General features: G+C 48.7%; 1 protein-coding gene and 1 long non-coding RNA gene across 7 annotated transcripts in view; one reads left to right on the forward strand and one right to left on the reverse strand.

The window, feature by feature from the left end:
* VLDLR (very low density lipoprotein receptor) overlaps positions 1-20478 on the reverse strand; it is a 30071-nt gene extending 9593 nt beyond the window's left edge. For 3 of the 4 annotated variants that reach the window (XM_078062170.1, XM_036076077.2, XM_036076074.2), the window contains exons 1-7: positions 20353-20478; positions 7826-7945; positions 4490-4612; positions 2914-3036; positions 816-1187; positions 578-700; positions 368-490 (exon numbers count right to left, since the gene is read on the reverse strand). In XM_078062170.1, the coding sequence (XP_077918296.1) occupies positions 368-490; positions 578-700; positions 816-1187; positions 2914-3036; positions 4490-4612; positions 7826-7945; positions 20353-20434 (1066 nt within the window). In that variant the 5' untranslated portion in view covers positions 20435-20478. The remainder of the gene's footprint in view (positions 1-367; positions 491-577; positions 701-815; positions 1188-2913; positions 3037-4489; positions 4613-7825; positions 7946-20352) is intronic. The other variant, XM_036076079.2, reaches the window with a different exon arrangement.
* A 697-nt stretch (positions 20479-21175) lies between these two features.
* Positions 21176-26763, forward strand: part of LOC118525360 (uncharacterized) — a 122235-nt gene continuing 116647 nt past the window's right edge. For all 3 annotated transcript variants that reach the window (XR_013443936.1, XR_013443935.1, XR_013443937.1), the window contains exon 1: positions 21176-21437. This is a non-coding gene — a long non-coding RNA (uncharacterized LOC118525360). The remainder of the gene's footprint in view (positions 21438-26763) is intronic.

Below are 26763 nucleotides of genomic sequence, written 5' to 3' on the forward strand. Positions count from 1 at the left end.
ACTTGTCTAGTTAGTCTGGTCAAACCCATGACTTTCCTAAGGTCTAATAATCTGTCTTCAAGATAGGCATCTCGGAGGGTTTGGGGGAAGAGTAAACCCAATCTCCTTGGCAGGGTACCAGCTGGCTAAGTAGTACTGAGTCAAGTGTCTCTATTGCTGATCGGTTATCTTTAAGGAGGTAAAGCTATGAACTAGTTTGTCACTGCTCCAACTTCTAAGGCTTAAAAATGCCACTCTGAAGCCCAGCAACTGAACTCGGTTCCTTAAAAGTAGTGGGAGCAGGCACTGCGCGGGGTGCACACTGCATTAGTTAGGGGCGATGTCATGACCCTTCCCGACTCTGGGCTCACGCAACCCCTCCACTTACGACATTCCTTCAGGGGCTCGTCACTCCAGTCCCTGCAGTCCTGCTCCTGGTTACATACTTTACCGACATCTATGCACTCCCCGCTTCTGCACTTGAACTTGCCAGGGCCTAAGCACTGATTGACTACAAAGAGAAACACAAAAGCGAGGAGTCCATTGGTGGGGCTGCTCCGCGCAGTCCTCTGACTCACCCCCAGGAGGAGCCCCTCACCATTTTTGCAGTTGACCTCATCGGAGCCGTCCACACAGTCCCGGATACCGTTGCACTGCCTGCTGCCGTGGATGCAGCTCCCGTCCTCACACTCAAACTGGTCAGGGCGGCAGGTTCGCGAAGCTGCAGGAGGGGGCGGGGGAGGGGGCGGCAAGGACAGGGGAGGGTCAGCCAAGCCGTCCAGGCGGACGCGCGGGGCGGGCGCGGAGCAGGCCGGGCCGATAAGAAGGCTACTTACGACAGTTGACCTCGTCGCTACCGTCTTTGCAGTCGGGGTCCCCGTCGCAGCGCCACTTCTTGTGGATGCACTCGCCGGAGCCGCACTGGGTCTCGCTGGCCGGGCACTTGGTGTGCATCACCGGCTGGCGGCCGCACTGCTCCAGGGACTCGTCCGACTGGTCGGAGCAGTCGGCATCGTCGTCGCACACCCAGCTGAGGGGGATGCAGGACGAGGTGCTGCACTGGAACTCGTGCGCGCCGCACGTGGGGGGCGCGCAGTCCAGCTCGTCGCTGCCGTCGCTGCAGTCGTCCTGGCCGTTGCAGACGAAATTCCTGGAGATGCAGCGGCCGCTGGAGCAGGTGAACTCGTCGGGGCTGCACGTGATGTTGCCTGCGGGGTGGTGGGGTGGGGGGTGGGGGGGGAGAGCAGGCCTCGCTGAGTGCATGCGGGACTCGTCGTGCCTTCCAGACTCGCGGCCCACAACGCAATGTGCGGGATCTCGGATCGCGGACCCTAGCTCTCCAAGCTTCACTTAAAAGCTATCGTAGAGTTCTATCCATATCCAAGTTCCTGGCGTACTAGCAAGCAGTCTCAATATGGACAAGACGCAGGGACACTTGAATGAGAACGGAAAGAAAGGACCAAGAGAACAGTTGAAGACTTAGGAGTTAATCTGAGGTGGGAACCACAACAGATTCCTAAAGGGACAGCGATCAAGAACTTAAACCTGACCGGGGGATTTCATTTTGAATGGCAAAGACTGAGCTATCTCTACATAGACAGACAGTTTTCTCTAAAATCAGTTCAGATCATCAGCTGAGACTACCATGTATCAGGTACACAGATTAACATAGACTCATAATAAGCATTATCACACTATGAACAAAAATCAGCCATTATTTATGCTCCTTCTCTGTGGGTCCTTCAAATGAGGATCAGGAATAACAGGCCTTAAATATTTTCAAGTGTTAAAAAGTCACTGCTAGGGCTAGAATCGATCTCAATCTTAGCCGCCCGGTATGCTAATGATGATAAACCAGGCAGACTAGCCAGTTTGTACTTGGACTCAAATTCCTGCCGAATGAATCAAGGTCACAGTTTGGTGGTAATTAGGGTAGAGACCACGACTCTCTTGGGAAGCAAAGTCTAGATTTAGGAGGGAAACACTTGGCAGCCCTGGGGCTTATCAATACATAAAGCTCAATTCTAAGATTGAACACCGAAACTCATTGGACTAGGTGCAGTGGTATTGACCTCAGAAGTCGACTTCTCCATGCAAGACTGGCGTTTGGACCGCAAGCACGCTCAGCTCACTAGTACTCTGCTGCCTCAGGAGGCCCATGCCTGTCAGCCTTGGGAGCTGTCGCTCTCGGGGCCCTATAAAAGGGCGGTAGCTTGAAAGAGTGCTCACAGCAATGTTTGTTCAACCCAGATATTTCCCAGGGCCTCGCCTGGAACGCGCAGCACTTTATTACACATTTTCCAGGAACAGAAACATGAAAGCATAGGAAACAGAGTTCATTTTTACAGGCAGGAACCATGAGAAGAGACAAAAGTACCATCGGCTGGGTAGGGTTTTCTCTGGGTCTGTGCTGGCAAGATGATAGGTAACGCTTCTGCGCCAGGTTAACCTTTGGACAGCCTCAAAGAGAATCGAGTTCAGAGGCTAACTCAAGCTGCTCGTATGCTACTCAAGGCATTTATTCCAAAAAGCAGACCCACTTGAGACCTAGGAGTGAGCTTGCTGACCCTAGTCCCCTGCTGGTTGTACTGAGCCCGGGTGAGGCAGGCCCGTGCACCCCTGTCCTAACACACAGACACCCACACTGTCGTGGCCTCGCTGAGCTCCTTCTGCATGGCGGTGCCCTGAGTGACTTACCTTCTCACTTCTATCTGCCTAGGACAAACACCGAAGCGAGCAGTGGTCAGTCACCACGGGGACTTCTGTCAGTTTTAGGGCAGTAATGAAGGCCAAGTAGCTGAGCAGAGAGCGAAGTCGCTGAAACGCCAGTCAATGGAACTGCATCTTCACGCTCCTGGAAGCTTCTCCCCCTGCCCACCCTTCTTTGAGCAAAAGGGTCTTGGGGACAAAGCCACTCAACACTGATCTTCTTACCGCAGTTTTCTTCATCTTCGCCACTGTCACAATCATTTTCACCATCGCACCTCCAGGACACTGGGATACACTGAGTGGAACGGGCGCCACAGCTGATTTCATTTATGCGGCATGTTCTCATATCTGTTGACGATATACAGTCTCAAAAGAGCCTCCCCCACGCCTCCGAGCCAAGCTGCTGCCCCTGAGCTGCCTGCGTGTGGGCTCGCCTGTCACCCGGTGGCCTGGCGAAGGGGTGAGATTCGACTGACTAGTTGAAGCCTGGGGACATGGTTCACCAGCTCCACGGCTGAGAAGCCACGGGAGGTGGTGCCGCCCGGCAGGGCCCCGAGAGCCTTGACCGTGTTACTCCTTCAAGGTTCCGTGGCGTGCTCAGCTCTGGCTTCTGTTTTACTTGGCGCAGTTAGGCTTATTGGCTGGCCTGCTCCTTGACCTTTTTTTGTGTGGCTCCTTTTTTTTGTTGTTGTTATCTGTCAGATACCAGATAAGGTCACCTAATTCCCACTTCTTTAAAGGCTGGATGACCTAAACCTGGGAAGTCTTCTCCTGACTAGATTCCTTTATAGGCTTCTTCGTGACCTACGTGGGCTTTGCCACAACGGGGACCCCTCCTGATTCTTGACCTCGCTGGGTCACCCTCTACTAACACTCAGGGCCGCGTCTCTGTGGAACCTGGCTTTCCCTGGGGCGATTTACCTGCCATGACCAATGTTCTTATCGCACCCCTGATTCCTTGCCTTGAAAACTGAAATTGATGCATTTATCTTCCTTTCTGCTTCACTGTGTTTTGTCACCCTATCCGAGACCTAAACTTGGGTCCTGTTAGATTTGCACTTTTCGTGTTTCAACAGGTCTCTACTGCTTTGAAATAAACTCCCCAAGACTTTCTTCACCACGACATTCAAATGATCCTAATTTACCTATCCCAAATCCTTCTCCTCTGTGATGTCACAGACCTTTTCCCGGATATCCGCCTAAGGACACATATATACATTGGCATACCTGTGAAATTTTTCTTATTTAAGAATAAGCTGTAAGCTTTACCCTACTTAAAAGCCTCAGGTAACAGGTTTGTTAAGAAATCACAATGTCACCCTAGCTCTAGCTAATTTACCCCTTCAGTAATAGGTTTTGTTTTTTGTTTTTGTTTTGTTTTTTATAACATAAGCTGTACATCTAAAAGCTTATGTTATAAAAGCTTATGCTGAGCCCAAAGGGGGAACCCTCCTATCTTGACTTAGCTTCCAGGACCAGAGCACCATCTGCTCGGAGTCATGATTACCAAATATTTGAAATCTATGCACCTAGTCAAGGAGTTCTTAATCAAATCGGCTGGCTTCGGTCTTAAATATTCAATAGTGAAGCTACCCAAGAGAATGTCAGTCTTGTTAGACTAGGGACAACATTCTTTAATGGACACTCATCAACTTGTTAATGACTTGACTGACCTTGGAGTCCACTGGCCTACACATCAAGGTAGGCCAAGGGAAACAACCAAGTTTTGGATGAAATAGTACTTAGAGCTATGAGACACAAAACAGCCTGGGAAAGTTACAGTCCAAAGCAAGTCACTCACGGCACTGTTCCGGGTTTTCATCAGAGCCGTCTTCACAGTCGGGATCCCCGTCACACTGCCACCGGCTGGGGACACACTGGCCATTGTCGCACACAAAGTCAGACTCGGCACACGTCTTCTTTACTGCAAGAGTTTATTGGCAGGGTTAAAGTCGTAGGCACCTGAGAGCTGATATTCCCATTGGGGGTGAAACTGCCTGTTGACACATTTTATTCTAACAATGGAACGGAGTCAGCGCTCGACTGCTAATATCCAGGAGAACACTAGAAAAATCTATTCTTTTTTTCCTCCAGGGGAGCAAGGTGCTCATTTGAGAGAGTTGGGGGATATGGAAGTCATGGTAAGACCAGGGTTGCTCCTTACCCTACAACCCAGGGATACCTTACAATTAACTTCTTGCCTGTTTTATGTTGTGGAGTTTTATTCAGTACTAGTTTTATTCTCTTCATGCGTTTCTTCCAAGTCCTTCAAGTGCTTCCTAAGGTTTGAGAGCCAAACATTCCATCCCATGACTGGATCATAGTACAACTGTTCCGGGGGCATCTCTTAACAGCGCATGGGGTTTAGTGCGGAGTTGGGAGGACAAGCCCCAGGACTGAATATTGTCACTCCTACAGGTCTGTTTGGGCAGAGGAACCCAGCCAGTAAGAAACAGAGAAAGCTTAAACCCCGCCTATAAACGAGGTGACACTTAGAATCCAAGAGATGGAGTAACAGCAGCTAAAAGTCACAGAAGATGCTGTGAAAGCTGCCAATGTCCCCAACTGAGGACTAGAGTGAAAAATCGCCTTAGAAAGGTATCAATTCTGCTTCTAATTCTGGTGATCATGCAACTTGTCCAAACTGGGACAATCTCAGCAGAATGGGGACACTGAGAACTATACCAGGAAGAGAAGCATAAACCTGGACTCTCTTAAGCCAACTGGGCAGCTTGGTCACCTTACCCACCAAGTAGTCAGAAAGAGTAGGAAGGGTCTCCATAAGCAGCCACATAGGGTATTCTAGGCTTCTCCTTCCCAAGCTGTATTCTTCCTAGCTCATGTGCCTCTTCTTCTCTAACGAATATTCTGGAATGGTACATCAGCTAAAAGCTGACAGTTTGCTAAGAATTTGAAAGGGATTGCTTCAAGTCTGGGGTCTGAGCTAGGGACAACTCACAGAGTGGAGAGGACACTGAAGTAGAGGGCCCCCCTAGTTTAGCCTCGGACATGGTGCACCAGGGAAATAGAGTGATTACAGTCCATTCTGAGAATTCAAGATGTGGTGAGGGATCCTAATGATCCGAAAAGGGATAACTCATGTCCATGAATTGTGTAGCCAAGGAAACAAGAAAGGCCATGTTAAGCTCTTAGATTCGCACCTGTTCCTAAAAATCACTGAAATACTCAAACCCCAGTGTTAATGGTTAAAGCAATATCCAAGGCCTGTGCGTTCCTGAGCACGTAGAAATGTATGAGAGCATCTGCAGAGTTAGTTTGCTGTAATTCAACCTGCAGTGGTCCTCAGGAAGAGGAAGCAGGGAGTAGTTGTAAAGAGACCATGTGGTCTGAAGATGTATAAAATGTTACAGTCACAGGTAAGACTGGCTATACTATGAAGTGTCCGAGCAAACGATAAATAGGGATCAAAACTTGCTAGAGTTCATCTCTCTCCATTCTGAACGCAGACTGGGAGGGTCAAGAAAGGCTATTTGAATTGGGCCTTAAGAGATGGATAGAAATGTAGGTGTGCCACAGGGGAAGAGATGTACCAGTTACCCGCGCAGAGGGTCTCAGTTACTCATTAATCCGGTCAGCCTCACACTTGTAAAAGACTTGAGTTGCTGGGGCTGATGGAAACACATGGCTTGTGGATTCCCAGCTGCAGTTGACTAAAAATGCTGGTTGACATGCTTGAAAGAAACAGCTCTGCTGAGATTGCAGCCCAGTTCAATATCAAGACGTTGGACAGGAAAAGTACTAAGTGGCTTTATGAGTTTTAAGCAACTGTGCAGGCTTTTCCCTTCCAGGGAGGAACATCTCAAAATAAACATGCAGAACCTCCCTGAGCCGTGTTCCCACTTTCCTTCTCTACCTTCATACCCAGGAGGCAGAGAGCAATGCTGGCCAAGAATATATTTAATTTTTCCCACCTCATGTGATTCTGAGTACATACATCTACCCCCTTAACTCTTCCAAACCCTCCTGCAGTGTGTCTAGAAGTTATTTATGTGGAGGCTATTTTAGGAAAAGCCAGCGGTCACCCCTACGATGACCCAGGTTAGCTGCTACTAAGTTAGTCAGATGGTCAAAGAAGGCTTCTGAAACATGAAGAGAATAGTTACTTTAGAAGAACAATGGGTTTTGCCATTGCAAACACCCATGATATTGCTGGGCAAGCTGAAGCATAAGACCAGGTGCCGTGATGCTTACGCTCTGCCATTTTTGTAATAGCACATGAAGAAGCAGGTGAGGACATAACAAGATGGCAATTGATGCTATCTACACTTAGCTTCTATTTTTCTTCTGTATTTCTAGTTTGTAGAGTGGACATCTTTATATAACATCCTTGAAAAGGCAAATGACAATGTTGTCACCGACTTCCGTACACAACCTTGTTTCAGGATTTTTACAACATAGAACAAAGGGATCAAAAAGTGAACTTCAGCATGTATTCAAGGTAACTTAAACACCACCTTGACATGTAGTTCTGGCTCAGCATGAGGCATTTCTCACAATGATCTTTTGATAGACACTGATCAGTGGGTATGACGGTCTATCCCCATTCTCTTGGGGAAAGATTGTCTTCTGCCCTAATGCTTTAGAATTAGCATCTATTATGGGCAGAGACTTTTTAAAAATCCTTATCTGATCTGTGGTCTGCACTGGCCTGTAGTTTCTATGTCACGAGTTTATTAATCCGCTGAAACCTTAGGGGATTTCTTACTATACATGACTTTCTTTTTGGGGGGATCAGAGTTATTTGAGAATTACAAAAAGAAAGTCTGTTCTAAGCAAGCTTCTGTCTGTCTCTACTTCTGGTCCTCCCGTCCCTTCTCCTAGCTTCCTATACCAAATGTTTGACCTACGATAAACCAGGTCCTGTTATTTGAAAGGACCCCCATTTGATCTTCAGCATTCCACACTCAGGCTGATAGCCCCGTGTCAAACATTCAACCAGATTCCTCTGGACCAGGATGTATAGACTCTTGGGACCCTGGTTCAAAGCAATTTTTATGAGTGGATTCTATTTTCAGAATCCCGATACATTTGAGAAGCTAAGATAAGAGCATCCCATTCAGTGACGTGCATGCATTCTCATGAGGTGGCCGGGGACACCGTTGGGCTCCTTACTCACCACAGTTCCTTTCGTCACTGCCGTCAGCGCAGTCTTCGTCCCCGTCACATTTCCACAGCAACGTAATACAGCGGCCATTTGTGCACTGGAATTGGGAGGGTTCACATTTGGCTTTTCTTCCTAAAATCAGGAGGGAGCACTTAGCTAAGCTGGGATACAAGCGTGGGAAGTTAGAGATGCAAGTTACCCAAAACCCGTGGATACGGTCCCTCTCACAGGGACAGCTGCAGACATAGCAGGGTAGAACATTCTAGTCGCCAGGGCTGGGTGGGCACTGGGGCAGTGACGGACAGTAATTGAGTTCTTAGCTGGGCAAACGCCATCTGGAGAAGACTAGATTTCCCAGCCTCTCTTGCAGTGAGGCACAGCCATGGATGGGGCTAAGGTCTGGCTAACGGAATATAAATAGAAATGGTACATAAAACTTCTGGGAAATATCCTCAAAGGGACAGGGACCCATTTTCCTTTCTTTTATTCCTTTCTGGCTCCTGAAAATTGGGCATGGTGGCTGGAATAGTGAGCTTGGGCCAATGGAGCCAGACCAAGATAGAAGGAACCTAGATTGCCCAGAGGCCACGGGGAGTTGGGTCGGAGTCACCTGTGCCTGGACTCATTTCCCTTGTTTGTTTAACTCACTTGTGTAGCTACAATCACACAGCCAAATCCTAATCCTTTAATGGCATTTCTTGGCCATATTCTTTACGGTTATTCATGAATGATGCTCCCATTACAAGTAAAGTAAGGGAGATTTAGAAAGGGTAGCAAGGAGGGGGCAGAAGAGAGAGTTTAATGTATGCGCCCTCGTCTTAGAATTTGAGATCTCATTAGAAAAAGACATGCTTACAAAACGCCTCGAAGATAAAAATCAAGAAGGTACAGTTGAGAGGTAAAGGGAGATCATTCTTAGCGAGGGGAGAAAAACAAAGTGAGGGAGAGCCACAGACCTGGATTTTGTTCCTCTGACTCTCCGTGTTCCTATGCTCAATGTATGGACATTTAATTCACACGGTGGTATGAACTAATCCTTGCAAGTAGAGCACTTAATTTCATCTGTTTTTTTTTTTGGCTGGCATGGGACAGAGGACGTTCAGGGGTTTCCTACCATGAGCACGTGGATTTCTTTGAGCTACAAGGCGAGGATCTGGTTGTTTAATAGAAATAGACTGCAAATATTCGGGACAACCAGGGGTGCCCTATAGCTCCTGCGGATTACTCAGGGAGGCCTTTCAAGCAGAAAGCCTTCCAACTTCCTGCCACCTTCCTGCATTTGCAGCTGTGGCGTGCTGGTTGAAGAACAGATGCTCCAGGGACAAGCGCAGGCTGGAACTCTTGTGCTGGGCACACAATACTCCCTTTGCCTCCCGGCTATAGCTACTCCCCACTCTCCGGGGGCAGCCTATGCTTTGTGGCTAATTCCCAGGGAGGTTAGAATTCCGTCCCAGTTAGGTTTACCTTGTGGGTGTGGTGACATTCTCAGGTCCTCAATGTATTCGTGAACGGCGTGTACCACTCTGCTCCCAAGAGTCCAGTTAAGCTGGGACCCAGATACAATGCAGTAGGATTCGGTGGCATTTCCTACCTCTATATCATACCATTCGTTCATTCCAAAGTATCGTACTGGGCGTAAGGTATCAGGGATTGAGAAGGGAAGAGGTTGTTGGTAGGATAGGTCAGGGGCTGGTTTTTATACTGTTCAACCGAATAAGAAGAGCGGCTGCCTCCCCCCTCCCATCACTGTAATCCCAAGAGCTTCTCTGCGTTCTCAGTGCTGGGGCAATCTGCTCCAGGAGCCCCTGGCTTCAGTTCCCTATCCCCACGGCCTTTGAGGGCTGTGGGAGTTGTAAGAATCTACTTAGAGTACTTCATTTGAAAAGTAGCAAGTGCACAATTTGTCGTCAGAAAACATCAATAGAAATCTAGTTGGAAAGAACAGTCAGGCTGCAGGTAGGAGGCTCTGAATTATTTTTAAAGGTTTTTGGTACCAAAGGTTGTTCAGTGAAAAAGAGACAAAAATTCAGACACTGATACCTACGCTGTCAAAAAGGTAGGCATATAAACTGTGGAAAGAGCCAAGATGTCCATCAACAGATGAATGGATAAAGAAGATGTGGTATATATATACAATGGAATATTATGCAGCCATCAAAAGGAATGAGATCTTGCCATTTGCAATGACGTGGATGGAACTGGAGGGTATTATGCTGAGCGAAATAAGTCAAACAGAGAAAGACATGTATCATATGACCTCATTGATATGAGGAATTCTTAATCTCAGGAAACAAACTGAGGGTTGCTGGAGTGGGGGGTGGGGTGGGAGGGATGGGGTGACTGGGTGATGGACACTGGGGAGGGTATGTGCTCTGGTAAGCGCTGTGAATTGTGCAAGACTGTTGAATCTCAGATCTGTACCTCTGAAACAAATAATGCAATATATGTTAAGAAAGAAAAAAAGAAGAAGAAGAATGTAGCAGGAGGGGAAGAATGAAGGGGGGGAAATCGGAGGGGGAGAAGAACCATGAGAGACGATGGACTCTGAAAAACTGAGGGTTCTAGAGGGGAGGGGGGTGGGGGGATGGGTTAGCCTGGTGATGGGTATTGAGGAGGGCACGTTCTGCATGGAGCACTGGGTGTTATGCACAAACAATGAATCATGGAACACTATATCTAAAACTAATGATGTAATGTATGGGGATTAACATAACAATAAAAAAAATAAAAAAAAAGTTCTAGAAAAAAAAAAAAGGTAGGCATATAATCAGACTTGGACCTATAATCAGACTTGGACATAAAAGTAGGTGCTAAATGATGGTTTTCCAACTTCAGGGTTAGGTCCTGAAGATCCGAAAAATGACTTTTGAAGCTACAGATTTCCTAGATGCTCAAGCTGGCCTGGGATCAAATACAGGGACACAGGTAAAATAAGGCCGGCATGCAGCTCACCAGCACCTCCAACAGGGTCTCTGAACATAGTTGTAGCAAACGGAACGATCAGCAGTAATAAATGATACTAAAATCCCAGCAGCATTGCTTCAAGAGTCGATACTGAGCAGACTCAGGACCGAGAAAAGCATTTTCTTAGTGTTTATTCCAATACCTTAGGACCAAAAGGAGTTTAATTTCTACCTCTTCTTATCTGAGGTGTTTCCACTTCTGCCCGATTGTCCTAAAGCTTCTGCCCGATTATCCTAAAGCTGTGTTTTTACCGGGACACACACATGACTCTGCATTACCGGGGCGGGGGGCGATGGGGGTTAGAAGGGGAGAAAGGTACTGAATGTTGCTGCTCCTTTATGAGAGGAGCGGGGTGGGGGTGGTGGGGGCTAAGGCTGTCCAGCTGCCTTTCTAAAGGACCCTCTCTTTAAAGAGAGGTGAGTAAAGACTATAAGCCTTGTGGCCGTGCCTCAGTTTCTTGTTATCTAAGCACTCTGTTATGAGAGATTGCTTCTGGGCAGAAAGTGCTCCTGGTGCAGAGTGGCCAGGGCCCCCGGGCCCTGAATCTGGTGCTGGGACCTCAGCCAGGCTGCAGCACTGTGGGTCTTCTGTCCAGGATTCAAGAAGATTCTCCCTCCCACCTCCGGCGCTCAGCTGGGAATGCTGCCTTACAGAGCTCCAGGAGAACCGAAAGCACCAAACAAGTTAAGAAGCTTTTGGTTTCCACAGCTTTGGGGGATTACAGGACTGTGGACCCATAGGCTATTTTCATCCATGACAGTTAAGTCTCAGGTTCAGCTTCTACTTTTATAAAGGGAACAGGTTGAGCTTGAAATCATCTCTACCCGAGGCGCTTTTATTTATTTATTTTTTTTCAAAATTTTTTTTTAGAGAGAGAGCGGGAGGGGAGGGAGGAGGGAGAGAGAGTTCTAGGCAGACTCTGCACTGAGCGCGGAGCCCAACGCGGGGTTCATCTCATGACCCTGAGATTGCAACCTGAGCTGAAACCAAGAGTCGGATGCTCAACCGACGGCTCCACCTAGGCGCCTGCCCCCTGCCCGAAGGTGCTTTTAATTCTTAGACTAAGCTAAGACCACCAAGGCCTCAAGAAATGACCCCAGAAGTAGAAGCTCTAGGCAGCCTGTTTCCCCACATCCATCTGCTCAGAAAGGTGAACAGTTGGGAGAAAGTGTTATTTTTAGCAGGTTTCTCAAAGCCACAGGGTTTCATAGGAATGCCTTAGCGCCAGAAACGGTGGTTAAAGTTGAGGGGGAAAGTGACAGTGGGGAAACTTGGGTATTTTGTCTGTTTAACCAGGAAGGCTTTCTTTTTCGATACTAGAGTTTTGTGTGAGCATTTGAGAAGGGTTCTTTCTATTGCTTTAAGAAACCAAACTGTTGGCCTCGATCTGCATTTTCTTTTCAGCTCTAATACTTAGAATGAATATCCCTGCCCCTCTGGGTCAGGGGTTGGAAGTCCCTTGCACCTAGTCATATATGTACCTCATCACAGCTGTTTGCATTTGTATTGAATGAAGGCCCGGAAGTGTCAGAGGCTGACTTGCTAATTCTGTCACTTGCTTGGGGCGGGGGGCGGGCATCAGACCCTGCAAACTGACGACAAGGCGTCTTGTCCCAGGAGCCTTGCTTACCTAAGGAGTGAGCATTGCTGCCCAGCCATGTTGGCAGGTCACTGGCTCCAAGAAACTCAGCGGTTTACATGCACAGAGAAGTCAGCCTGCTGATGTCGGACTGTCCCCGCAAGGGTTAACAAGGAAGAACAATATGGAAGCTTCTGTGGAGAACTGCATAGACCTTCCAGTAAATGCCCAGCCTTCCACATGGGCTATGCATTTCCCAGAGAGAGGTTTTCGGGTATCAGGCGCAGACCTGAACTTGAACTTGCACAGAGAGACTCCGGCTGCCACTCCTCCGGGACCGGCAGGCCCAAGGAGTCCAGTGGCTCGCCCTGTCCTCGTTGCTGGAGCACCCGGCTGTTATCTACAGGAATTTCTTCAGTCCACTTGGTTTGCCACTTCGGGGCCGCCAAGGGCATTTATTTTTAGTCAGGCTCACTTCTGCTGCTTCTTTAATGCCAATCTTTCTATTCATAGGCTAAAACTCATTTTAGGACCAGCAGACCTGCGAGTCAGCAGAGTGGTTTTTCTCTCTGGAGAGGAGGTGAGTGAGAGGGAGGAAGGAAGGCGGCCGGAGCTGTCGGCACAAAGGCTGAGCTCTGGCCCTCACGTCAGCCTCTAAAGCGCTTGGAAGAACCAACCAGAAGCTGTTAAACACTTCGGCTAATCCTTCTGACTCACTGAAATAAGTGAATCTTACAGTTCAGTTGTCAGTTTTTCCACTGACATTGGGTGCAGGTGATCTTAAGAATCAAGGGTAAATAAGTTCTTACAATTGTTGGCCAAACAGGGCGCTAAGACTTCAGTCTTTTAATTCACCTAAATTCTAAATCCTACGCTCTGAGCACTACTGTTCCCCTTTTATGTATCAGGAAAGAGGAGTATAGATAAGGGAGCATAGTACTTGCCCAAGAGCAGCCTGCACAGAATGAGAATTTGAACCCGGGCGGTCTGGCTCCAGATACCACGCCGCTGATCATGCCCACAACCTAGAGCACCTAACGCAGGACTACTTCCCGCTAGAATATTCTGTTGCTTTTGGTAACTTGGGTAGTAGAGTCCGTTTAAATCATTCCAGAATTAGGTAGTTTCAGCTGTCAAGATGATACTATCCTAATACAGTCTTATTATTGAAAGACAAGGCTGTCTTCCCTCCCTGCCCCATTTTCATTAAAAAAAAAAAAAAAAAGGGACGCCTGGGTGGCTCAGTCGGTTAAGCGTCTGCCTTCGGCTCGGGTCATGATCCCAGGGTCCTGGGATCGAGTCCCGCATCGGGCTCCCTGCTCCGCGGGGAGCCTGCTTCTCCCTCTGCCTCTGTCTCTCTCTCTGTCTCTCATGAATAAATAAATAAAATCTTTAAAGAAAAAAAAAAAGCCACCTGAGTATCCTCAGCAAGGTTCTTCCTAGGACTACAGGGCTTGGCTTTCTAGTCTAGGGCACCTTGGTCAAGTCGGAGCATATTGGGAAGTTATTAGTTTCTGTGGGTGGAGACTGCTAGGTCCGTGGTGCTCCTGTTCTCATTTGCATCCGAATCCCCACAATGCTTGTTAGAACCTGTGCTGGGCCCCTCCTCCCAGAATTTCAGATTCAGCAGGAGCAGAGTGGGGCCCAAGCTTGCCTTTCCAAGTTCCCGGATGGTACTGACCGCTGCTGGTCTCTGACCATACTTGGAAAGCACTGCCCGAAGGTTAGGAGGTATAAGATTCTACCCACAATGGAAGTGACTAGGTCATTTTCAGGGTTAGAATACATAGTCCTGGCCCCCATAAGCCTGCATGCCCATCACCGGATGGGCATGGCTGGTAAATGCCACGCTTACAACAGACCTTATGGTGATAACATGAGGCGAAGCCTCTGTGCCCATTAGGTGGGTAAAATGTATCTCGATGCCTTAACACGCATGCATGATAAAGAGGTTCTTCTAAAATCTGTCTTCTCTTCACCAGAAGCCCCTATGCTTGAGGGGCTCCATCCCTTCCTCTAAACCCTTGGTCTCATAGAGAGCCCGGGTTCTTCTCCCCTGACGTTTTGTCATCAAGCCCTGGCCCTGTCCAGACTCTCATCCATCACTTGATCTAAATTTGTTTCCTGTTCCTGTCTCCAGGCTGCCACATTCTCTATCCAAATCAAGATGGCGATTCAAGCAACCTAGAATGGCCTGAAGGGCCAAGGATGGGATCACTTCTGGGCTTCTCACTGGCCCTACCTAGGGCTGAGTCTAGTTCCCCACCTACTTCCCCCAACTTTTCCCTATTGGTGCCCACCAGCCATCTGCTCAGAGTACACCCAGGGACCCACGCACTTCCCCAGGCCTGTACCCTCACACCCTTGCTTGGCCATGGTTTGCTCCTGTCACTCCTGTGTACTTCTCTCCTGGAGTTGGCAGAGATGTCTCCCCTTGAGAGATGCTTGCCCTATCTGCCTGTTTCCATCTCTACAAGTGGAGATAGCCCGTAAGGCAGGGCATAGAATTTATCTTTGTAACTTGGGACCAGGTTCCTGACGTCTCAGGAGTCTTTGGGCACTAGTGAGTATTCCTGGATGACTCAACTGATTTATTAATTCACTAATAAAGCTGGTTTGAACTACAGACTTTTTCCAAGGCATTCTTTCCAGCGTTTCTGAACTTGAAACGTGTGACCAGTTGTTTGATCAGCTAGAAACTTTGGAAGACTCTATGTTACAAAGTCCACTGTTTCCTATGCCTGTGGGGGTACTCGCACATTATCCTTGTGCCACCTGATCATTTAAGAACGGTGTGCTTTCCCATACTGATCTGTCAGAGTGAGTGTGTCCGTGTGGGTGTGTCGGCCTCATTTTCCTGTGAGGACCGAGGTTCTGGTACACAGGGAACAGTAGAAGCAGCTAACTGGTAGAGTTAGAAATTTGATGTGTGGGACCTGGATTTCACTTGGGATATGCTTTTGTGCTCTTTGGGAATGTTGGTAGCAACCCATCGTTGGCTCGAATCCGAACACTTTTGTAAGGTCATCTGCGGAGATGGAATAGTAGCATCTGGCTTTGTCACGTTAGAGTCTAAGTTCTTGGTGACAATTGGGAAACATCATATTGTGTAACAGAGGTAGCAGGTGGGAACTCAGGCAACCTTCAACTGCTATCTGCCTCTTTTATGATTAAGGCTTCAATGTTGGATCTGCTCACTCCTCTCCAGAGCTTCTGTGCCAGGCTATCTTTGGAGCATTGATTTCTTGATTTGACTTCCCCACTAGACCAAATGCCATAAAAGAAAGGACCAACCCCCTAGTTACTGTGTCCCCCCCCATGCCTGGTGGTGCCAAATGGCACATGGTAGGTGCTCAGTAGATGGATGTCAAGTGGTTTTAAGCAGAAGTACAAGAAATGTTGACATCAGTCTACTACCTACTTCGTTAACCTACAGGTCAGTTAATAACTCAGATCTTGGGAAGGCTTCTTAGGAAAATGAAAGATTAGAGGCAGTCTATAAAATAGGAACCCTATTACCTCATTGTGTTTGGGGGGAAAAGAATTAAGTTATAACACGGGAAGTAATTTGCAAATGTTGTGTTTAGGGGAAGTATTAGGTTATAACATGTAAACACGTGAAGTAATTTGCAAATGTTGTCTATCACTAAGGTTTTATCATCTCCCTTGCTTGGCAAATCGCAAGCTCCACCCTGCCCCGGCCCCCCAAAACCACATCTATATGCATAAAGGCTCCTAGCCAGTAGGCCCAACCCAGAAGCCCCAAGTTGGTGGCAAGATCAACCACTCCAGCCAGTGGTCCCATCTTAAAGTCTCTGCCTTCAAAGTTACCTCTTAAATGCAAGAGCATGCGTATCCTTCCTCCATTCCACCCACCCAGGAGCATTTCTAAAATACAAAGTAGTCAAAGGCTCTACAAGCAAACATTAAGACCCCCCCCCACTTTTTTTTTTTTTTTTGCATAATCTGTCCTTAATCTCGTGGTACCCAGGAGGCAAGCTCTTAACTTAGAGCCCCCGAATAACCAGCAGGCCCGAGCTTTCCTAGGACACATCACATGAAGGAGAAAGTATGCTAACTTTACGGTATCACCTGCCATCTGATTTAGTTCCTGCAGCATGGCTAGTGTATCTAACTAGGTGGCATTAACCATGCTAAGAGTTTTTATTGCTAAGCCAACAGAACAGCTTAGCAAAGAGACACCGATTCAGATTGAAAAATACAGAGTGAAATCATCAAGTAAGATTCTGCTCAAGCTAAGTCACACTCAGCCTGAAAGTTAAAAAGCTATCAGTCCTCAAATTTGCGAGTTAAAAATTCTTTAGCTGGGCACAAAAAATTGTCCCTGGACCACTTCTGCTCAACAGGTACATCTCATCCATCACCTCTGCAGAAGGTACTTTTGGACACTTGATCTTGGAAGTAGTCTCCATGCTGTGCCCTAAGAACTCTCTTGGGATGAACTTATAGTAGAAGGGAACATACTAAGCAATTTTGAGTCTATTGACTAACCATCTGGAGAGCAGTCTACCCTGAGCAGCGCTCCTAAGGCAGGTACATTTATCATAAACATCATTGCAGACCTTATCATAGCCTTTGGAGGCATTTGATTTCTCATAGGCTAGTATAGGAACGTGGCTTTCCAAAGAACAGTCAGTACCCAAAGTAAATTTAATTATAACTTGAAGTCAAAGAGGTAACTGCCTATCCTTGATCATTCTTCCTTCTACCAAAAAGGACAGCTTCATTCACGTTCTGTAAGAAATAGAAAATGATCTAGATTTTTAACATGAGTTATTTGTATGTCTATGCTGTGCTCTGAGTCTTTCGGCCTTTGGATCAAAACCCAAAACCATGTGCCTGGGAGCTACCTGTTCCCTTGATTATGGCCATGTTCTACTCTGGGAGTTCTTGTGAAGTCTTACCAGCTTGATACTTCTGGAATCGAAGGGGCTTGTAGCTACTTTTCATCACTTCTAAAATGGTAGTAAAACTGTGAAATCAAAGTTATGGTTATTCAATTTTATGAAAGGCAGAAACACTTAAATCAGGACTTCACTTCTTTGAAGCATGGAGACTGCTATAATTAACCTTACTAGCAATGCTTAGTGCTTCAACATGCAGTTGATCATGGTAAAGTCTTAATATTGGGCTGTGCTACTGAGCCTGGCCTTTATACATGCACGAGGAATCTGGGGACATAAGCAGTAAAAGCAGAGAATCAAAACAACACAGGACGGACATTCTAGCTAAATGTCACATGAAGGGAGCAACAGGTCGATTCATGGAAGGGAGGTGCTCAGACTTCAGGAAGCTGTCACTTGCCTGGTGATCCTCCTTTAAAGGATCTGGGGTCACATGCTCGTTCTTTGGCCTGAACGAGGATTGGGTTCACTGTCACACTTTCCCTTGGTGCTACGGGATGGAAGTCAAGTTTATTTTCTCCTCTCCCTCCGGGTCTCTTGTACTGCTAGCTTCATCAGCCTACTCCCACAGTCAGAGAAGCTTCTGTCTCCTCTTTTGCTAGCTGCTAGCCATATCTGAATAGCCCTCCTAAAACCTTGGTTTTTCTAGGCTTTGGCTTTAATGAATATGTGGTATCCCACATCCTAATTTTGACTACCTAGGCTGGAGGAAAATGTACTAGAATTCCTAGGGATTTGCAATCAGGTATACTACTGAATTTCAACTTATCTTGTTAGCCTGGTTGAAGTTTCTGGTCAGGATCTTAGAACATCCCTGCCCCGTCCTCGAGTATTTTAGACCAGTGCCATGAGCGGGTTTTGGGGGGAGGGGCTGGGAAGAAGGGATGTATACCAAACCAGGACCAGAAAGTCAACCCACATACCCTGGGGCTTTGAACTTCAGAGCGGAGTCAGTCTGGGTTGGCTTAAGATCAATACCTCCCCAGCCAACCCCAGATTCTATCCAGTTGAAAAATGATGCGCCGCCTTTCCTTTGAAGAATTTAAGTCTTGCATGGGCTTCTGTTTTTCACTATTCATGGCATGTCATATATTTCACACGTGACATAGGGGAGCCAAAGGGACCCTCACCTACCTAATACAAGGCCAACAGATGGCTTCAACTAACTCATTTCAACAGTTCAAGGGCATTCCCAGCATTCTATCCGATAAAGTTAACCTCTAAGGGAAAGTCATTACATGTTAAATCAAAAGGATACGGAGAGAACATGCAGCAAAAATGAATCTTTCTCTCACCTCCGGGAAGGTTATCAATAGTTTCTGGTGTACCTTAGTCTTTTGAAATGTTAGGAAGAGTATAATGCAAGTCATGGTGCTATTCTGAGAAATCATTTAATAAGTTAGTATTGCTCATCCATTAATGATTAATGTTCCAGTCTGAAAATTCTTGTAGGCAGGCCTTTTCCAGGCTCTGAGGTTTGTTACACATCAGAGGTTGTCTCCACGACTCGCCTTTTTCAAGGAGTCCAGGTCGGGGGAAAGCTTTTGAGATAACAGCGCGAAGGAGCCTGTCGGGTGTTACACGTTTCCTTACAGATAATACTTCTCAGGCTGCTATATTCTGAGTTCGCGGAGACATGTGACCAACCCAAACGTGATCGGGCGGCCAGCCAATCGCAGAGGGCAGAAAAGCCCGTCCCAGCTTCACACGCTCGCTTGCTCGGGACAGTCGGAGCCAAAGGGCAGGGGGCACTGGGAGGCTTCAAACCCCCAAGTATGGCCCGAGAGGCTGCTTGACCACACACTTTAAAGTTGGCTCACTTCGGGAGACACGTGACTGCAGGCAGGCGGGCCTCCTAAGCCACCCGGCGGCAGGAGCTAGGGACTCGGGAACGGGTACTCAGGCCGCGGGCCAGCTTTCTGTCCCACTTCCCTGGAGCTGGCCATCAAGCCCCTCTGAGTAACGTCCAAGATCCCTTCAGGGACGCGCCGGGACTCTGACCGAATCCTTAGAAGGGCTTCCTGTCCTCTGCCCAGGAAAGTTGTGCGGCTCCAACTGGGAGAGTGACTGAGGACAGGGCTCCCGGGCCCAGTGCGGCAGACCCTGGGCACTCGACGGTAGTCCCCAGCGTCACACAGCAGCTCTCGCGCTACTCCCTTTGATCTATTGTTTGGAATGAAGGCTAATTACACAGTCACTAGATTAGGACTCAATTCCTCTCGAGGAAATCTCACCGGGAACGAAGATCAGCAAACTAACCTGATTAAGTCTTCGTTGCGCTCCCCTCCCCCGCTCAGCCACACTGGAGACCCGGGAGGTTTACAAACACGGCGCGTGGGGGCGGGGGGAGGGGTGGGGAGGGAGAAGGGGTGAAACACCCAGTGGGGAGTACTATTTGAAACCGCACTCGTCCTCTAACCCGTACTCCAGAGAGACCACCGGGCGCCTGGGCAGTCGCAGTCCGGGTGCGCAGGCTGCGCACTGGTAGTGGCTCCCTGGAGCCTCCGGCTGCCGCCCATCGAACGTGCGCCCGCTCACCGCCACCAGGGACTCGCTGCCGGGACCCGCACCCGGCGCCACGCGTCCCCGGAGGCGCCCACCCTCGTCCACCGAGCACTCCCACCCTCCCTCAAGTCCCGGGAGCGTGCCCCGGGCTCCCGCGCACCGCTCGGCCCGACCCGGCCCTCTGCCTCCTTCCTAACACTCCGCCTGGCAGAGCAGACAGAACCATTGTTCAGTGGCTCAGAAGCCCACACTCCCCAGCCCCGGCCAAGCGGGGTGAAAAACGAGGCAAAACAGTGGCTTTGGGGGACAGAGTGTAAGGGAATGAAGACTAGTTCAGGCAAGGCTTTAGGACACCCCAAATCCCACTGTCCCCCAAGCCCGGCTCCCCGTAGCCGCGGCGCTGACAGTCAGCTCAGAGGCGCCACCAGGGTTGGGAGGGAAAGAGGCGAGCAGAGCGGAGAGGCGCCTCCTAGGAGGGGGGTGGGCAAAAGGAGACCCGCGCCTCGGGGCCCCCTGGCGCCCCGGCTGGGTCCGGGCAGCCGGCGGAGGGGCGCGTCCTCACTCACCCGCTCCGGTGGCGCGGCTTTCCCGGGGCGCCCAGCACAGCGCGAGCAGCAGCCAGAGCGCCCAGCGCGCGGACGTGCCCATGGTGCCCGCCTGGATGGTGCCGCCGCCGCCGCCGCCGCTCGCTCCGCACAACAAGTTACCAGCCCTTCGCAAAGGAGGTAGGAGGTGGGGGCGGGGAGGGGGGAGGGGGAGGAGGAGGGAAAGGAGTTAGAAAGGGGGAAAGGGAGCAGGGAACAAGAGGGCACCCCCTCCCCTACAACTTGCACAATCTCCTCCCCACCAGCCAACCCACCCACCTCCCCGGGCTGCAGCAGCAGTGCAAGCCGAGCCTGCGGGCAGAAAATAATGCAGGCGCTGCAGAGGAGGGGAGGGAAGAGGAGGGGAGGGTTCGGGAGGGGAGGGGGTGGGGAGCCGAGAGCAGAGGAGAAGGCAGAAGAGAGCGGAGCCGGCCGCGGAGCACCCACACTGGCGGCTGCAGGAGCGCGGGGTGAGCAGCGAGGAGGGGGCAGGAGGGGGAGTGGTCAGCGAGGGGTGTGTGTGCGGGGGGTGGGGTGGGGGGAGCGGCGGCTTCAGCCCTCCTTTCCCCTCGACGCGCTGCTCTTACAAGCTCTGGGCAGCCAGGTGCCTGCGCAGGGGGTGTGCGAGTGTGTGTGCGTGCGTGAGTGGCCGTGGCCGCGGCCGCCGCTGCCAGCCGGACGGCTCCTGGGGCCCGGCTGCTCCGCGCGTCCGCCCGGGGCTCACGGGGGCCCGGGGCGGCCGCTGGTTGGCTCGCGCGCCGCCCTCGCCTCCAATCCCCGGTGCCTGCCCTAATTTCCTGATCTAGGGAACCTGCCGCCGCCGCAGCGGCGCGCTCCCTGCAGTCATTACCGTACGGTCCCGGCCGCCGCCGACTGCACATGCAGCGGCCGCAAGGAGCAGCGGCAGTGAGCGCGGATGCAAACGGCAGCCGCCGTTGCCACCGCCCGCCCGCTCACGGGGCCGGCGGCCCGGGGGGACCTGCGGCTGCCAAAGGCAACAAGCATCTCTCTCTCTCTGCCTCAGCCACCCTCTGCTGCGCCCCAGAGAGGCTGGTACTGTAAGGCTGGTAGGTAGCGTCTTCCTCAGGCCTCCTCCCTCCACCTGAAAGTGATGGAGTGGACAGGCTCGAAACGTTCGGGCTGCTCTGAGGAGGGGTTCGGGTGACTGTCTCAGTCGCACGCCGAGGTGCCATTTTCGCTAAAAATTACATGTGCTTTTAAATGAGAGAGTGTTTGTGAGGGTGCGTGCGTTTGTGGTTGGTTCTCTGTCATAGAACGGGCCTAAAATAACCCAGCCTGGGAGGAGGGAAATTGCTAGTGCAGCCCTGCATTCTCTCATCAACGATTATAGTTAATTGCTAATTGCACAAAATGATAGTTTGAGGGCCTGTAATTAAAAGCTTAACCTTTTCTTGTTCGGGGGGAGGGGAACCTAGGTTTGTTCTTCTTGATACACTTTGTAACAGTTAATTATAAGGCTTAAGAAAAAAAGGAAGTAGAGGCAAGATTCCTATTAAGGATTGATTCTTGTTTTGTGCCTGGCAGGACCTGAGCCTATAATTTGTTTTGTGTGTGTGTGTTTACTTCAGTTTTCTTGCACACTTTCCCTTCGTTGAGGTGCATTGTCTCCTGTGGTCTATTTAGCACTTAACAAGAGTTGAAGGGCACACTGAGCTGTTTCTCCTTCTTCAATAAACGGTTTACATATTTTTAAAAAGCTATTCTTTTCCTTTTTCTCTCTCTTTTTTTAATTTTCATATTGAATGACCCAAACTTTGCAGGTTTCAATAGGACCACGTTCTAGCGGTGTTCTACTGGTGATCTGAGACGTGGTGGGCACTGCTTAGCTGTATTCTCTTTGCCCTGGTTCTTCTAGGCATTTGTCAAGCCTAGCCATCGGAGGGCATATTTATTAGGAACTTACTGTATCCAGGAGATGGCAAGAAAAGGAAAATTGCAGATCAGAATACACTTTGGTGGGGCCAGAGGATATCAGGATTGTGACTGATAAACATTAAGGGGCTTCACGCTGTGTATGTGGGTGGAGTGTTAGACTATAGCTCATTTCGAACACCGTTTTGCCCGCTCTGTGATTGTACATTTGATATCAACTGCAGCAGCCATGCACATGTTGCATGTGAAATTGAATTCAAATTTGTCTTACGCCGTTTAGTAGTGAAAATGCATGCAGGTGTTGTTCACCTAACAGGCTTTAAGGTGCGATGGTAAAACCTCCAGGGCACATCATCTTCAATATTCTCAGGGTTCTGATAGACCATCTGAGAATGAGCTGTGTCACTTTACAGACGAGGAAAGGTGGTAGAGGGATGAGCGGAATCAATATGAAAAAGCACAGTGTTGATGAACAGTCCATGTGGCTTGTGTTTAATATTTTTCTCAGAGATAAATGCCTGGGTACTACAAGCTAAACCCTGGTATGGTATAATAGATTTACAGTTGATGAACATGTACTATGCTTTCTGCCTCTCCTAGGGATATGAATAAATTGTTGGTGAACTTAGCTGAGGCTCTGTGTTCAATCTGGTAGCTTTATTGTTGAATCGAAGCATAACTTTTAGCTGGACCTCTGATTGGCTGTGTAACTTAGGAAAATCACTGTGCCTCTCTGTGCCTGCCCTCTGACCTGTAAACTAAAAACAAAACTAAGCCACATAGAGTCCGAGTGCTCTGTGGCCTCAGGGACCAGCTCTCTGCAAAGCATTGATAGAAGAAAACAGTTATAAGAAGAAATGGACTTAATGAATACAGAAAATAACCAAATAACCAAAATGAGAAATTTATCATGAGTGGAGACAGGTGTGGTTGAACCAACTGGTTTCAGAAAGGTTGACAAAGCTAGATTTAGAAGCCTTCAGGTAGGGTGCCTGGGTGGCTCAGTCGTTAAGCGTCTGCCTTCGGCTCAGGTCACGATCCCAGCGTCCTGGGATCGAGCCCCGCATCGGGCTACCTGCTCCGCGGGAAGCCTGCTTCTCCCTCTCCCACTCCTCCTGCTTGTGTTCCCTCTCTCGCTGTGTCTCTGTCTGTCAAATAAATAAAATCTTTAAAAAAAAAAAAAAAAGCCTTCAGGTAGATGCAGAGGCAACCATTCACTCCCACAGTCCACCATTTTTATTTCTTTGTTGAGGCAACATGCTTTGAGCATCCCTGGGAGGTCAGCACTGTGCTATGCAATGGGCATAGGGAGATGCCAACCAGAGGAAGCTCAGGACGGGGTGGGGGGGTAGGCAGAGAAACAGCACAGCCCAAGGGATGTTCAAGGTGCTATAAGATTATAGGGGAAGGGTAGTTAATCTGGCTGGAGAATTATGGCATCAGAAAACGCTTTCCAGGACAGTTGACTCTGAGCTGAGTAGAGTCATCATTTTGACCAAGTAATGTCAGTTCTTATTACTGCTGGGCACATGGTAGGGTTGCACTTTCCGGCCCCTTTATGGTTGGGTGGGACTGAAGGACGAATTTGGGGCAGTTATTTGTGAGAAGTCGCAGGGTGCCATTTGCAGACTGGAGCATTTAATTACTTGAATAAGAGCCTCGCTTTTTGTCTGCTGTCTAATGACAAGAAATGTGCAAGATCTGATTGCTTCATGAACCCAGTGTGAGTGACTACATGAGTAATTCTCTGCTGTCTACATGTATCTGGCAATGGTCATATAGAGTAGAGGTCAGCCAATGGCCAGTGGCCTGTTTTTGGATGGCCTGTGAATATACGAATGGTTTTTACGTTTTTTAAAAGATTGCGTGCGCGCACACACACACACACACACACACAAACCCCACCCAAAAAACAACAAATGAACAAAACAAAGAAGAAAAATATGTAGCAGAAACCATATGTTGCTCACAAAGCCTAAAATATTTACTACCTGGGTCTTTGGAGAATAAAAAAAAAAAAACGGCTTGTAGCCTCTTAACACAGAGTGAGTGCAAAATAAATCTGTGTTGTGTTCATCTACTGGGATTTTGTTACCTCAGCCTGATGTGGCATTAACCTGGCTGATGCGCTGGGTGAATGGGGAAGGAAAAGCAGCGTGAGCAGAGAGAACAGAGGCCAAAGAGTATCAAGTATTCAAGGAAATGCAAGAGATGCAGAATGTGTCAAGTGTGAGTTTCAAGTAGGCTAATGGTGGGGAAGAAGGCTAAGGAGGAGAGGTGGGGATTGGATTATGTGGAGATCTGTATGTCATAGCGACACTTTGCCTTCATCCTGTAGGCCATGGCGAGGACTGGTGATGGACTTTTTTTTTTAATTTTAAAAAATTTATTAAATTATGTGATTCACAAAGGAGTAATTATAAAATGCAGAGAAAAAGAATTTTTAAAGATTTTATTTATTAGAAAGAGAGAGAACACAAAGCGGGGGGGGGGGGCAGGCAGAGGGAGAAGCAGGCTCTCTGCTGAGCAAGGATCCCAATGCAGTACTCGATCCCAGGACTCTGGGATCATGACCTGAGCTGAAGGCAGATGCTTAACTGACTGAGCCACCCAGGCATCCCGAAAAAGAATTTTTAAAAGCATACTCTGAATACCCGGAGATATTGACATATTCTATTTCTTTACTTTAAAAAAATGTATTTAGTTTTATCCTCAGGGCCCAGAATTGTATTGACATTGCTATAATTAGTACAGTTATGGCTCTCTTTATTTGCTAATTTACTTCTGTAAATAAATATATATATCTATATCTATGAGTCCACTGCTGCCTCCAAGTAATAGAATATTGGCAGTAACACCCAGCTAAGTCCTTCCCTGGGAACACATCTAGTTCTCTTCCCTGGAGGAAACCATGGTTGTGATGAGTTTTGACTGGGGCCCTGATAGCCAGTGCGTTCTAGAACGTTCCCTCTGGCAGTGGTATGAAGACTGATGGAGTTGGGAAGCAGGTAAGTCGAGAGGAAAAACAATTAGGGGGCTCTGGTAGTGAGGGGAACAGGTAAATAAGAGAAAGAAACTGTTATTTGAGCTGAGAAATATTCATATAATTCCTTCCTGAGATTTTTCTCCCCAGTTCTTTGGATGTATCTCTTAGAACAGTGTTTTCGAGAAACACCCATAATCCATAAAGCTCCCTGCAGTGTCTGCAAAAAGTGCAGGTTCTCAGCTCCTCCCTTGGAGATCCTAACTCAGTGAGTCTCGTGTCTGTCCCAAGGGGCTGTGTATATAATCTTACTCCAGTTGATTCCTAGGATGAGCCATGATTAAGAAACTTTCTTAGAGAATGTCTTCTTCGATGCGGTTTGAATGGCCAAGTAGCTTTACTTTTCTCAAATATGCATGCGTGTATTTGTCCAGTTTCTTCGGGGTGAGTGGGGTAGGACCCACAGAAAATGCAAACGTGACGTTGGATGTTTCCTTTGCCTCAAGCCCTGTAATCGTCAGACTAGTTGCTAGTTTGAAGCTCTGATTACTGCATTTTCTACCCCGTAGCCGTGCCACAGGAAGACGTGAAATGAACTTTCCCCTTTTAAAGGCTTTTGTAACTTCTGAGGCCTCCGCTGTATCCTTTTTTGATGGTGTGACAGCCCAATGAAGTGCATCAGATTCACCCCACTCCAGGCTCCGTGGGGAGGGCCTGATGGTCTCAACCAGCGGGTCACAAACTTTAGCTTCCATCCGGATCACCTGGAGGCCTTATTCAAACAGGGATGGCTGGGCCCCACCCCAGAGTTCCTGATTCAGCAAATCTGGGGTGGGGCCTGAAAATCTGTATTTATAACAAGTCCCCAGGCGATGCTGATGCCACTGGTCAGGGAACACACTTTGAGAAGCACCGTTCTAAACCCATCAGCATAACTTTCCTCCCTCAGCCTCTGTGACTGATTCGAGGGCCTCAACCCATCGGCCCGGGGCCTTGTCCTGGCCACATGGATGGGATGCTTCAGCCCTAAGCATATTCCTCAGGTCTGTCCAGTTACAATGACGCTCAGGACTTCTGCTTCATTAGAAAGGCACCCTCTTGGAAGCAATGTGGTATATGGACCTTGGACCAGAACTTGTACGGTGGTTGTACCACAACAACGGAAGCCAATTTGAAGACCAACGGAGTCCTAGAGAAGTGGACGCTGAGAGACTCAGAGAGATGGCACCCAAACTTGACCTTCAGCCCACCTGGAGGTCGGCCTCTCCTGCAAGTGCTGATTCTGTAGGCCTTCTCACTTACCTGAGTCAATAAATTCTCTTTGTTGCACGTCAGTTTGGATTGAGTTTTCTGTTACTAACAAGTAACTGACTGGGAGAGGTGGCCCCTTGGGGGATGTAGGGTGCTTACTGTAAGGTGTTAGGCAAAACTCCATGTGTGATCATCCAGCGGAAGTAACATGCCCCTCCCCTCCCGGAGGCGATTCACAAAAGGAATGCAGGTACTAGGAAGGCCTG

The sequence above is a fragment of the Halichoerus grypus genome, chromosome 14 (genome assembly GCF_964656455.1).
Source record: "Halichoerus grypus chromosome 14, mHalGry1.hap1.1, whole genome shotgun sequence".
NCBI lineage: Eukaryota > Metazoa > Chordata > Mammalia > Carnivora > Phocidae > Halichoerus > Halichoerus grypus.